The 13,970-nt window shown below is 39.8% G+C and overlaps 1 protein-coding gene across 21 annotated transcripts in view; it reads right to left on the minus strand.

Moving 5' to 3' along the window:
- LOC108602914 (TLD domain-containing protein 2) overlaps window positions 1–13,970 on the minus strand; it is a 43,986-nt gene that overhangs the window by 7,585 nt on the left and 22,431 nt on the right. For 4 of the 21 annotated variants that reach the window (XM_017991227.2, XM_017991225.2, XM_017991237.1 and 1 more), the window contains 11 exons: window positions 11,320–11,423; window positions 10,036–10,335; window positions 8,814–9,293; window positions 8,507–8,756; window positions 7,639–8,209; window positions 7,419–7,582; window positions 7,059–7,190; window positions 6,685–6,839; window positions 6,463–6,625; window positions 6,210–6,408; window positions 5,718–5,807 (listed from right to left, as the gene is read on the minus strand). In XM_017991227.2, coding sequence (XP_017846716.1) covers window positions 5,718–5,807; window positions 6,210–6,408; window positions 6,463–6,625; window positions 6,685–6,839; window positions 7,059–7,190; window positions 7,419–7,582; window positions 7,639–8,209; window positions 8,507–8,756; window positions 8,814–9,293; window positions 10,036–10,335; window positions 11,320–11,423 — 2,608 coding nt within the window. Of the gene's footprint in view, window positions 1–1,826; window positions 2,043–5,717; window positions 5,808–6,209; window positions 6,409–6,462; window positions 6,626–6,684; window positions 6,840–7,058; window positions 7,191–7,418; window positions 7,583–7,638; window positions 8,210–8,506; window positions 8,757–8,813; window positions 9,294–9,658; window positions 9,764–10,035; window positions 10,336–11,319; window positions 11,424–13,970 lie in introns of those variants that run through there. The other 17 variants (XM_017991238.2, XM_017991234.1, XM_017991233.1 and 14 more) reach the window with 11 other exon arrangements.

Genomic DNA, 13,970 nt, shown 5'->3' on the forward strand with positions numbered 1-13,970 from the left:
AGTTGCTGACTGACTGCGTGACCAACACGCGAAAGAACAGGCGCCCCAAAAAGAAGTTGGGGTTTGAGAGAGCGACAGAGCGTGAGCGAGAGAGCGCAAGTTGACTCTCTTAGCTAAGCTTTTGCTGTTTGCTGTTGTTGCCAACAGGTTATGTTGCTGGCAACATGTTGCTAAGCTTGCGTATACGCTATTTTAGTTAAGGCATGAATTGACGGCAATTTTAATACATGCATATGTCGTATATATACACGTGATTTTGCCCCAAAAAAACAATATGTATTGTTTTGTTTGTTGTTTTTGTTTTTGCATTGGGCCAAGGCTTTTGTTGTGCATTTTTTGTGGGTTAATTTAACTGCTTTAAGTGTTGCTGGAGCAGGTTTCTGTTTTTTGATATTGTTGTCAACGTAACGCTTTATCAGTTAACGGCATCAAATCAATTTCAGTACATAGCGGCAGTAAAAATACAATAATTAGAACTAATCTCAAAAAGTTGCTCAGCTGTTGGTCAAATACAAAAGTTGTTTGACCTTTTGTAGCTCAAAAATGAATTCAACAATTTCTGATACGTTTATGCAATAATCACTTTCACAAATGTTTAAATTAACCATTTGTTTATGCGCATACCAGCGCTATAAAACATTTGAACAAAACATGTGTATGTGTGGGCAAAGGTTTTCAAAGAAAACTAAGTAAGATTTTCAGCAAACTGAAACCTAAGAATTCACACATGTCGCTTTGACGTGGCATTCAAAACAGTAAACAATAACAAATGCCGTCATTTGCCACACCCACTTTATACGCCATATACGGTACTTGACCATTTGAATCCAAGCATACAATATAATATATATACTTGTACTTTTCACAATTCGTTGGTTTGTCGTAAATGCGCATCGAATTACGTTAGACGAACAAAAGTCACATTTTGTGAGGTATTTTGTTTCAGAAATCCATTGAAATCCGGCCGGAATTGCACTTAGGCTTAATTACAGTGAAATTTAAATAGAATTTGAGCAAACAAAAGTTGTGTGTGTGTGTGTGGAGTAAAGGTGAAAGAAATGTCAACCAGTCGAACGAGCTATTCCAGTACCGCTTCAAAATAAATCTCAAGAATTTAATAGTATGCGCCATAAAATGCGCCAAGTTATGAGAGTTTGGAGTTGAGCATGTGATGAAAGTAAATTAATTAATTGCACAACTTTCCAATGACGCGCAGCATTTCGTTTGCTTTCTTCAAAATGTAAATACAAAAATATCTCTTCTCTTAGAATATTTATAGATTCGTTACAGAAACAAAACTTGTTTGCATTTAACGTTTATAAGCAGCTTAATAATAATTGCAGTCCGGTTATTAGTCAATTGACAATTAATTTAATGGGGCAATGAGGCAAGTTTATGGCTGCATCGACCCATATTTGTGCCTATGGCTAGATATACCCTAATTATATGCAAATATTTATGACAATTACATTTGGCGGCTCGTTGGCACTCATGGGGAATTTTTGCTGGCGATAGCCTTAGTAGGGGCTGCTCTGGTAGCGACCTTATCGTTGGTACGAGAGTCGCGCCCGTAATTGCAGCATTCAATATGGACAATTGATGTTGCGCTATCAGCATTTATGGCCAAGGCATTGAATATAGACACACTTGATATTTGGAATTCGACGCGACGCGCATCAATTACAAAATGTTGTGAATTTCAATTGCGACTGTGATTGTAATTTGAATTTTTGTTTTCATAAACTTTCACTATTCAAAATAGTTTTGCGCCGCTTGCTGTGCAAATTAAAACTAACATTAAGTTCTTCGTTTTGTTTGTTATTTACCTTTTTCCTTATATATTTGGCTATTTTGGATAATTTTAGCGGCTTCACGCTCATTTTGGCGACGTATTTCGTTTTTCCTATTGCGCTGCTGCTTCTGCTTCGTTTTCTCACAGACTCTTTGGTCTATCTTCAGTTGGTTGCTGCTAATTTTGGATTGCTCAAGCGGCCGCAGGCCAGAAGAGAGCGTCAAAGTCTCTCACAAGCAATTATATTGCCAAAAGTTTATACATAAATAGACTAGATAGATATATACACATCAAATTTACATATGTTTTGTATGCAGGCTCTGTATATCAAATGAATGCAGTCACATTTTTGTTGAGACACACGCACAAAGAGGCATTGAATAAAATTTAGCACTATTTATTTGTTTTTTAAATTTTTCTTCTTCAAGTTTAGCGCGTTGATCGCGACCACGACGACAATTTTGACGGCGACTGTGCGGCTTGAATGTGTAGCGAAAACTAAAACAGAAACAAGCCATAAACAAGCCCAGCGCTTGTTGAAGCCGCCGTCGAAGTCGACGTCGTCGTCAGCATCTGCCCAGGCAAGAGCAACAAAACGTGGCTCAGCAGCAGCAGCAGCAGCAGCAGCAGAGTGACGCTCACTTTATCAGTAACTCGTCTAGCGGCGGCAGAGCTGAACTTTTTATGCAGTAGAGCAGAGCAGCGCAGAAGACGAGAGTGAGCATAACTGTAAGTTAAGCTGCATGCGTTTGTTATGCTGAGTGCAGCTTAAAGAGCTTTTGGCATGGCGTAGGCGAAGAGCAAAGAGAGCAAGAGCAATGAAATGCAGCGAACGTCAACGTCGACTAAGAAGTGCGCAAGCTGCGCATTTTGACACACACACACACATACACATGCATAGGCACGTACATATGTATGCGTGTTTAATAACTTGAAAGCAGTTTTATCTCAATTTGCATGGTTCTGTAGCAAGTGCAGAGCAGTTGGCTTGGCCAAATGAAGAGTTGCTGCGATTCATTGAATATATTGTTAAATTGAGATGCCTAATGGTGTTTTCCTTATCAATAACATGAGAGCACCTCACACACAAACATATACAAGTCTAATTCAATTGTCTATAAAACGAATTTCATTGATTGAGCGCGTTTCAGCCATAACTAGTTATGGACAGGAAACAGTCGAGTTTAGTCTTTGATATAGAAAAGTTAATTCTTAAATCTGTGCACACACACACACACACACACACATGTGTGCTAAAAATAAACATGCATATAAATTAAACTGAGAACTTGACAAGCTCTCATTTGGCTTGCGACGGGGCGCACCTTTAAAAGATCGTTAAGTCATTAACTAACTATATACTATATGGTGGCTATATGTTCAGAGTTCAGTTGTTGAATGCAAAGTACTACGTGCGTTGTAATGACAGCATAAAAATGTATTTCAACTCAAGTTTTAATTGTTATCGCTGTTGCGCTCTCTTAATGAAATGCGCTATTAAAGTGAAGTGAAGAATGTGCGCGCGCTTTTAACATTTGTTTGGTTTGCTGGTCATTAGCCGAAAGTGCAAACAAACAATGAACATATAGACATATATGCAAATATTCATACTCATAATAATGGAGCTGAGGCTGAAGTGCGGATCGCACTTTTATACAATTGTCTGTTGTGCTGGCGTCGTCGTCAACGTGCCGTAAAAATTCATTGAAACTAATTGATCGGACAAGTACAAAACAGCGGCTATATAGCCCCAGCCCCAGTCCCATATATCAATTGATGGCTGCGTCTGTGCCTATCAGCCGACAAATGAAATTGTAGGCGTGATCGTATTTTGGGCAAGAGACTAAGCTAAAATAGGTACTTAGAACCGGATGCGGCATTCAGAAAATAGACGATGATGCCAAACTGCAACAATAACAATAAACATATGCAACAAATAAAAAACAAACGTTAGCCAGTCAAATGACAAGCGCTGTAGCACTGAATAAAACGTAATTAATTTAAGCAATTAATTAGTGTTTATTATATTTTTGTTTTAATTGGATTGAGCTTAAATAAGCTACACACATTATGGTTGGTTGTCAGAATCAAGAGCAACTCCCTTATAAAGATAAAGCGCGAGATCTTCTTATATGCAAATTTTGCATTCTTCGCTGAATGAGAACAAACATATATAATAACAATTATAATTGCAACAATAACATCCATAACCGGTTAATGATGCCACATTGTGTGTGAAACTTGTTCAGGCATATATAGCATATATAGAAATATGCAGCCAAATAATATTAATAATCACAGAAACTGGCGCATTTATATTTAAATTTCAACTGCCATTGCAAACTGTTGTCTAATTGAAACAGGTTTGATTTGATCTAAATATGCATGGCAATAATTTATTCATGTGACCCCAAAAGTTTCTTTTATATTTAAAGTCTGAACAAAGCTGCAAAACTAGTGAAGAGCACTAAAGTAGTAAGGCGGAAGTTTTAGCTTAACGGAAGTAACAGCGACTAACAACTGCTTTATAGAAATTGTTTATGTTTATAAATGATATACAATATATAATTATATTGCAGTGATAACCTCTTGAGCTTGACAGCAGACAAGATGCTGCTGATAATTGGGTTATCTAGGCAGCAATCAGCAGCGTTATTGATTCACAATTTTGAGCTAATAAGGAAATTATTTATTGTTGCCACGGCCACAATTTACAACAATAAACAAACAAATCTTGTAGATAAGGGGGAAGTGCGAGCTCTTTAAAATTGGTCTATAATGAGTAAGCCAAACAACAAGCGTAGACAAAAATTACGCATACGCACTGTATGACACGAACACGCTTAGCTTACTAAACAAATGCGCCAATTGCTGCATGAATCAACACATGCTATATATATATATGCATATGACCGCTTGACATATTAAAAGAATTGCAAAATACTGAAAAGTGGGCGCGCTAATGTCGCAATCGCCAATCGATGCTAATTAGCATATCAATTTGATTTGCTGTGTTACATTTAGAATGTGGTTAGTGTTTAAAATCAGCAGCAAGCCCGCTTGACTGCTATGTGAATATATTTATAACATATTATATGTTATGCTAGGCTGCGCAACAAAAGCATGTGACAGCTGCTGCTGCTATTGTTGGGCTTGTAATGAGAGCTTGACAGAAACCTCAATTCAACATATTTTATGATAACCACATGCGAGCCCCACAATTTGGGTTGCAGCTGAAGCCCAAAAAGTGTCAACAAAACGCAAAACAAAAGCGCGTAACTAAAGTTGGCTGCAGCCAACGCGAGATACACTTGCCTAACGAACTTCAACTGTCTTGGGTATTATTATAATGTTTAGTTTTTGGTATGAGCTATATTCGATTTATATATGTCAAAGTGTAGCAGATGTCAATGAATTAACCATTTGCTTAATTTATTAATGAAAATGTTTGAATTTCACTTTTGCTTTAACTAAAGAAAATTGTTGTTATGAATTTTGGTTATGCTCGCTGTGGGGTATGCGCCAATGTTGAAATGAACTTATGAAATGATTAACTGAAAGTGCAACACACACATACACACGAATTTGTGAAGAGTGAGAGTAAATATTGAATTTGTGTGTTTTTGTGCATTTTTAAAACTGAATAAACATGATGCATTGCTTAGTAGTTGGAAGTGTGTGGAACTACAAACGAAAAAACGAGCGAGCTGAACACATAAACAAAATAATAACAATTATAATTAATTGCTTGACAAAACGTTACAAAAAAGTTACAAAAAATAAATCCAACATTTTCACACAAGTTCCAAAAAGGTGGATTTGCTTTTTTTTTGTTGTGCTCAATACAACACAGTTATAGTTTTTTGTTTTTTTTTTTTTGTAATTTAGGTGGAGAAGAATCTGTATTAAATTTGAAGTTCCTAACCTCGCCGCCCAACAATTCCAAATCATGCGATGCGGCATGCGAAGCCGTTTTAATGATCTTGTAGGTCTTGGCGAAGGGCGCCTTTATAAGCTGTCGTATAAAGATTTATATATATATAGAACATAATACAGTTGTCGTTGTCGGGTTTGTTCAATTTGTTAGGCCCATTGGTGAAGTTGTTTTCATTATTGGGTTGTCGGTTTGGAATACGGAAAATTAATGCAAATTGAAACACAAAAGAGACACAAAAAGAAACAGAAAGAAGTAGAAAACGCGTATATAATATATATATGTGAGAAAAGTATTCAATACAATTGTTAAGAACTTCATTATCTTTGGCAAAACCTAAGAAATTTTGAGATTAAAAACAAATTACGTAGAAAAATTCGAGAGCAAAAAGAACTCAGCGCATTTTGTAAAGAGCAGTAGATTAAAATTAAAGAGACGATGCAGAACGCGTTGGGGCGGGGCACATGGATAAATAGAGCTTACCTCCCAGGACTCGCGAGTCAAATCGCCAATCTCTTCGCCATCCTGACTGCTGCCATAGCCGGCCTTGGGGTGTCCACTCTTAGTCCACTCGGTGTCCTCTTGTATAAGCTCAAAGCCGCGCGCCTTGATTTGCTCTTCGTCCAATTCACCGTACAGGTGCTTGACCCAGGTGTTAATGAAGCGATAGAGCTCATCAACGCTGCAAAAGTAAACCAGTTAGATGAATGTTAATAGCTTGATTGAACCTACTCACCGATTCTTGGGCACACTGAACCAATATTCGGCGCGCAGCTTGTTCTTGCCATAGGACATGACGGTGGTGCCCTGTGGAATGGCCTTGCCAATGGGCTTGCCCATGCGCAGCCGGAAATACAAAGGTGGGTCTGTGCACGCACGAGCGGGACGAGGTATAAGCTCTGCAAGCAGAAATTTGTTTAATTTATTTGACTTTAAGATTCATTTGTTGCCCACTTACTGTCCACGCTAATAAACAATTCCGGTTTGTCGTCCATTGAGACCATGGAGCGATAGTCGAGCTTGGGCGGCGGCTGCTTTGGCTCCTTTAGCTTTGTGCTGGACGCAGTGCCCTCCGAGGAGTGCGGCCGTATAAAGGTGCCAATGGAGGAGCGCCTGTGGAAATTCAGTTTGTAGATTAGCAAATTGTTTAATAACAATAACATAAACAACAAGAGTGTAGAGTATGTAAATTGCAGCTAAATCGAACTAACGATGAATACGGTGATGTACGATTGAATGAATGAACACAACACTACAACATCAACATCAACAGCAACAGCAAGAGCAAGAGCAAGAGCAACAGCAACGAACAGCAGCCAAATCCGTTCTTACCCATAGGTCATGTGACCCTCGGAGTGTGTCGAGTGCGGTGTCAACGGAGGCACCGGCGACCCACCAGATTCTTCGGACGGTGTTTTCGAAAATAGATTGCCACCCAGCTCTGAGACCAGAGTAATGGGCGAGCTATGTATATGTATATTTGTTTGGTTGTGTGTGTTTCAGTGTGTGTGTGTGTGTATGTGTGAGTTGAGTTAATGAAGCATAATTTGATATATATAGCCGATCCGCATTAAACGAAGGTAAGCATTTTAAATATTATTATTTTTTGTCAAACGAAATAAACAAATTGTTGTTACCAATTAAAAAGCAGTTAAATATCATAAAGTTTATAGCAAACTGAACGCTACGCACCTTGAAAATACTTTCGAAAATACGCTCTGATTGGAGTCGCCAGTATTGGGCGCGGAGTCGGTGTCTCCGGACTTGTTCAAACTGCCGCCAGGAGCTGCCTGTGTGCTGCCCTCGCCAGTCAGGCCCTCTACCCAAGTTAAGGGATACGATAGACGCTTCAGCATCTGTTGGAGACAAGCATTTAATATTAACTTTGATTTGATGCTAACTGGGCACTCACCTTATTCTTCTTCTCTGCTTGTTTGTCGGTGGTTGCTGCTGCCGCCATTGCGGCTGCCTGTGCCTGTTGTGCTGCCTCATCGTCAACGCTGAAGCTAACGCTGGAGGTTTTCTTGCGTGCGCCGCCGCCGGCGTCCAGGCTCTGACCTAGTATAGTACTGCGTGGCGGCGACTCGCTAAAGTGCGTGGGCACAATCGTCTTCGGTGGCACCCAGTCGGAGCTGAGCACAATGTCAGCGTCGCTGTAAACGGTTTTCTTTGGTATCGGCTGTATGTTGGGTATGTTGGGCTCGCGTATGTCGATGCCTGAGTCGTAGCAGGACTGCTTGGACAGCTGCTCCAAGTGCTCCAAATCAATGCCCATGGGCGGCAACATGCCTGGCAATGGTCCAGGCACAGCTGCAGCTCCAGCTCCAGCAGCAGCAGCAGCGGCCACGCCAGCTGCTCCAGCTCCGCTTACTGAGCTTGCAGCCGAGTGTGGATCTTGTATGCGTGAGCCACTGTCCACAGTGTTGTTGGACTCGTTGTCGGCCTCGTCTTCCGATGATCTTCGAGAATTAGACAAACAGTAGCTAAATATTTTGCGTATGCGTTTCAATTGAAGTTAGAGGGTGATGCACAAATAAGTGAATGTGTAACATATATGCGGGTTTGTGTGTGTGTGTGTGTGTTCGTGTGTGTGTGTAAGCATAACAAAACACAAAATATTGCACATGTGAGGGGGAACGTTGCGGTTTTACATATGAAAATAAAAAAAACACAAAATACATATTGATTGAAAGTTATTAACAAATTAACAGTTTCTCTTGATCAATTTTAGCACAGGGAGAGCAACATTTGTAAACACAAAGGCCACATGAAGTGCTTACCGGTCTTTGCTCGGAATTGCCCAGTGGTGATCCAATAGACTCTTGCGTCGCTCCTCGAGTGTGCTGCGTGTGTTTGTTAGGCCCAATGTCTTCTTATCCTCATCCTCATCCTGAGCGTCAGTCTTAGCGCTATCTTTGGCTTCTGTTGTTCCATCCTGTTCAAAAACCTTGGGAAAGGCTTCGCCTTCGCGGCCAGTGCTCGAGCACAACGACTCCTGATCATCGGTGACCTCCAGCGAGGCAGTTTCACCTGCAAAACGCAAAAGCTTGAGTACACTGAATCCAATAATTTGCAATATGAACTTACCCTCTGTTCCACGCTGTTTGCTAGTTAACTCTGTTGCCGCTTGCTCTGATAACTCCTTGGAGTCCTCTTCTACTAATACTGGTTTAGGATAATATATCTCTGGTTTCTCTGCATCGCTGCTGGCGGCTGCGGCGCTAGGTCCGGCACCGCCCGCCACACGCATATGCGCAATATCATGAAATATGGCTGCATTGACGACTAAATCCATGGGCGCAATCACACCATAGCTCTCCGGGCCATGCTCGATGACCAGCGGATCGCTGACATTGGGATCGAACATGACCGCATTGCGTGTGACCAAGAGTACGCCACCAACGACGCCCTGGCCATCGGTAATGTGTCGCACATTGATCTTGAGAAAACGTTGGGTTATCACCGGATCATCGCTCTTGTCCGCATTCTCCTCCGCCTGGCTGTTGCTGCTCACACGCTCAATATGTCCTGGTTTCGGTGAGCCGGGGCGCAAACCCTCGAGTATATCTGCAAGAGAGAGAGATAGAAAGAGACACTCACTTTAATTTATTTTGCAAAACACTTGGATGGTCTCTGATTTTTATCAGACTGATAAGATAAAGCAAACTGGAACAAGCGTTGCTTGCAGGTGAACGGGGCCAAATTGATTTATGTGATATTTAGTTTAAAATTAAATCTCTAAATGCGCGCCATGTGACACTATAAACATGCAGCCAGTCCAGTGCGGGGGCGGGGGCGAAGCAGCAGCTGCCGCGATGACGCTGCTCCCGCAGCCCTTGCGCCATACAAGGCCAAGCGTTTGTTAACCGCCGCAATTAGCACTTGGCCGAGAGACCATAAAACGCCGAATTAATGTAAGACTTGATAATGACCTCCGTTGCGCCAAAATACAGCCGTGTGCATGCCTGAATCGTTTGTCTGCTACTTATTGCACTAGAAGTCACTCTGCTTGGCCACAAAATTCAGTTTAAACGTGGATATAGCCTTTGTTTGTCAAATTGTTTGTGAATTGGTAGGACCAGGGCAGCACTTCACTTCAAACAGCTGTTAATGCAGAGTTGCACTGCTGCTGCAGTGTTGTAAAACGTCGCTTGGCGGCAATTCAGTGTAATATTCAAATGTGTGTTGCAAGTGTGTGCGTTAGGTTTGGTGTACAATAAGCAGTGAGAACAAATAATAAAGAGCGCCGCATTAAATGAGCTTCAAAATCATCGCACCAATTGCACCATTTCCCAGAAGCGTCGCTTACCTTTCTCCTCCTTGGTCTCATCGCTAGACAACTTGCGTTCTATGGGACTTGACTTGCCGGACACACTGCCTCCACCTCCACCCTCGTTTGTGCCCGTCGAGCTTGTCGAAGCATCATCCTTGGCACTCTTGTCGGGCACCAGCAGCTGCTGGCCGGGATATATGAACGAGCTGTTCAGGCGATTCAGATGTGTCAGCTCCGATGGCGTCGTATCAAAGCGTGCCGCCACTGATGTCAGTGTGTCGCGATTTCCCACGGTATAGGAAATGGTGGGTATGGTGGGCAATGAAGACTTTTGCTCTGCGAATAAGAAAACAATTGCTGTTAATTCAAAATCTGACTTAACATAATAAGCGAATTTGTTGTGCGTGTGTGTGTAAGTAATTGTTAGGTTAATGTCACTACTTTTTTGCTTTGCCAGCTGCTCAAATTCCACAAACTGTTCCGCATTTGGTCGTAAGAGCGAAGAGATTACATCCTTATCCAATTGAGCTGAACTGCGGCATAAATAGATAACCACGAACTCTTTGTCTATGGTTGTCGTTTTTGTTGACTTTTCATGCGGTCGCCAATATATTTCTATGAATTCCAGCATCGCGTACTAGTTGTAGTAAAAGATTTAATGCCTGCTTATCGCTTTTGAATAAACTTAAACAACATTTATCGCCACTTTTGCGCTTTTCTTTTTGCTTTGTAATTCGCGTCAGTTTTGGACTAAGCGCGTAGCGCATTGTTTTTGGAATTGCAAGGAGAGACGCTGCGCTGCTCAAAGTGCTGAATCAACAGTTTACCCGGCAAATTCAAACTAAGTAAGAAAACTGATTTCATGTTTGCACTATGTATAAAATGCACATACATGTGTATGTATATATGTAAATATTGCATGTAATATGGAAATTGATAAAAGTGTGGCGCCTTATCAATCTAAAAAGTATTTTGGCCATTCGTGATTCACCAACTACAGTGTTGGCTATAACTAGCTTTTTTTTAAAGGGCCCCATGACTAATATACGACTCTAATTTCATTTATAAATATTTAATGCTATAACCTTCGTATTTATGTTTTTTTCTATGTATGCAAAACACTAATTTTGCCACACGGTGCGTAAACAAAGCGCAGCTGAGCGTAAGCTGTTAGCTTCACTGGCTGTTAACATTACAGCATGTTCATTAACAGTGGCGTGGACAAAAGCTCAGCGCTACAAAGCAGCAAGCTTTTGAGCGTTATGCGCAAATAATTGCGCGTTATTTAAAATTAATGTTACTATGATTTATGCTACTTACTTGACAATTTGTCGACACTTTCGAATCGCTGCTCGACTTTCGAACGCAATGAGTCCAAATCAAAAGGTGCCGCAAGGCCATGATCAACACTACGCGATTTGCTCCTGTAATAGAAATTAATAAACAATAGAAAGAGAGAGAGAGAGAACACGCAGTAAAGCGTTAAATAAGTAGCTGTTTAATCAATTGTTTAATCGTTTATATACATATGTATATGTATATATAAAGCGATAGCAACTTATGGCTGCGATCTTTATCATTTACAAATTTTCCAGCTCAAATTGTGGCCATAACCAGCATAATAACAATTTATTTATTTATGTGCTTTAAGGCAACGTGTTATGTTACTACTACTACTACTATATTGTTTATCGCGACAATCAACAACAGACCAAAAATAGTAAACGACGCATTTGTTTTGCTTATGCTTTTTAAATGATTTAACCTTTAAACGCGCTCATGTCATGAGCTTTTACTTATTTAGACTAGACAGAGGCTGTCCTAGTAATTGTTTAAAAATGCAACTGAGCCTTGGCTGGCTAATTCCTGCAGCATTCCAATGAGCAGCAAAAGATCAGCAGCTGCTCCTACCAGTTAATAATGCGTAATTTAATTGATTTGTGTGCTCCAAACAGGGCTTAGAAAATCAGCTGCGTCATCAGCCAATGGAGCTTACTGCCAATGCATATAAATGTTGCTATCAAATCTTTTTAGCATTTCCATTTGTTTGTTACTTTATGCCGATCGAACGAACGCTTCGTGTTTCATTTAAATTCATGCAGCGTGCCAGTCACAAGTATTTTATCATTTTTTATTTTGTGTTCAGCAGCATATTCTAAATATTTTCATTGTGTTTGTTGCTGAATTTTTAATGTACGCAATTGAGACTTGAAAGCAACGTGTGCGCTTCCTAGCGCCTTTTTTGTAACTCAGACTCAGTCGGCGGCAAAGCGTGGCAAGCGTTTTGGCATGTGTCGCAATTCATTTATTTAGATATTTAAATTAAAAAACTACCTGAATGCGTATTCAATGCTAAATATATATAAATGGCTGCTATCTCTGCTCAATCATTTGCTTTGCTGCCATTTTGATTGACAACATTAATTTCCGTTTAAAGAAATATTTTCACTTGCTTTCTAACTTATTGACTGACTGACTGACAAGACATATACAACTTGAAATATTAACTTGTAGCTCAACTTGTCACTTGAAACTTCTGTCAACTGTTGCTAACCCCAAAAAGTAATGAAAATAAATGACAAGAATTTCATAAATAAATATATTTAACTAGCGCTGAAGTCATTGAATTGTTTATATTAATACATTTTTGCAGCTAAACACCAACTGTGCAAATTAAATGCCAGCGCTGAACTCAATAAATTAACAAAAATGTCGTAACTCAAATACAGTTGTTTCTATTCTTAAGCGCTACACAATTCGTCGCTGGAATTCAATGGCAATTTATAGGCCTAATAGACACACGCGTGCCACGCCCTAAACTAGAGCTGGGCACGTTTGAAAGTTTTGCTCAGCTGCTGCGCAATTAATTAATTAGTAAGCTGCAGTACAGTTGCGCTAAATAAAAATTATTTAAATATTTATCAATAAACAAAAATAGAGTTTCCCTTGTCAGCTGCCTTGCTGCATTAATGCCTAGGCATATATATTATATTATTTGTTTATCATTGAAATTCAATTATGGTTATCGCAGTTTTTTTCGCTTTTATTAATTACCAACGCAGTTGCAAAGACATGCGCAAATAATTAATAATTTTTTTTCGTTTGTTTAATATTCATTTGCATTACTTATAAACAATATTTATGGCGCGCACAGCTGCGCAAGCAAAAGTAAATTTAGCATGAATTTGTATAGATTTTCAATTGATAAGAGTTGTAAGTTTTAACTGACTAACTAACTAGGTTAATTTTGGGTAGTTTAGCTTGTACTCCAAGTAAGCGTAGTCAATAACTTTTCATTATCTTATCGGACGTTCAGGCCATATGACCATGGAGTGCGCAGTAGCAAACAAAGAGGCGTTAAGCTTATTTGGCTTTGGTAATGACAAGTGCCACCGCATGCGGCAAGGTCCCAATGCAGTTGAATGCCCATTGGCTTACTGACACCATTCGCCACCATTCGGTCAACAACCGATCGCGTCTATTTTTGTGCTGTACAGCATAACTGAGTCATATGCGGCGTATGCGCAATCTAAATTTCAAGCTATTTGACAAGTTTAATGCTTTGTTTATTTATTTATCAAATATGCAAAAGTAACTCCCTCTAGACTGATTGATATGACGCACTTGTTGATAAGCCCAGTTATTTGCACATAGCTTCAAGTTATGTTTGTCGCGTCGCTCAAGCTGAACATGTTGATCATTAATCTAATCTAAAACATTTAAATATCAGCGCCACTCGTATATTATCAAATTTCGTTTAACACACATTAAGATTATCTGGAAAATAATCAAAACGCGTGTCACGCCTTATAAATTATAAGTAGAAAATATTATTTAGAGCAGCTCATAAAACACGCGGCTATGGACACAATGTGAGCTGTAAAAAAAGTTTATAAGCCTTAAAGTTTAAACAAATACATGCAGTTATTTTGTGATAATGAAACATGCTACAGAATAAACAAATCTATATA

This window comes from Drosophila busckii, chromosome 3R (genome assembly GCF_011750605.1).
Source record: "Drosophila busckii strain San Diego stock center, stock number 13000-0081.31 chromosome 3R, ASM1175060v1, whole genome shotgun sequence".
Taxonomy (NCBI): domain Eukaryota; kingdom Metazoa; phylum Arthropoda; class Insecta; order Diptera; family Drosophilidae; genus Drosophila; species Drosophila busckii.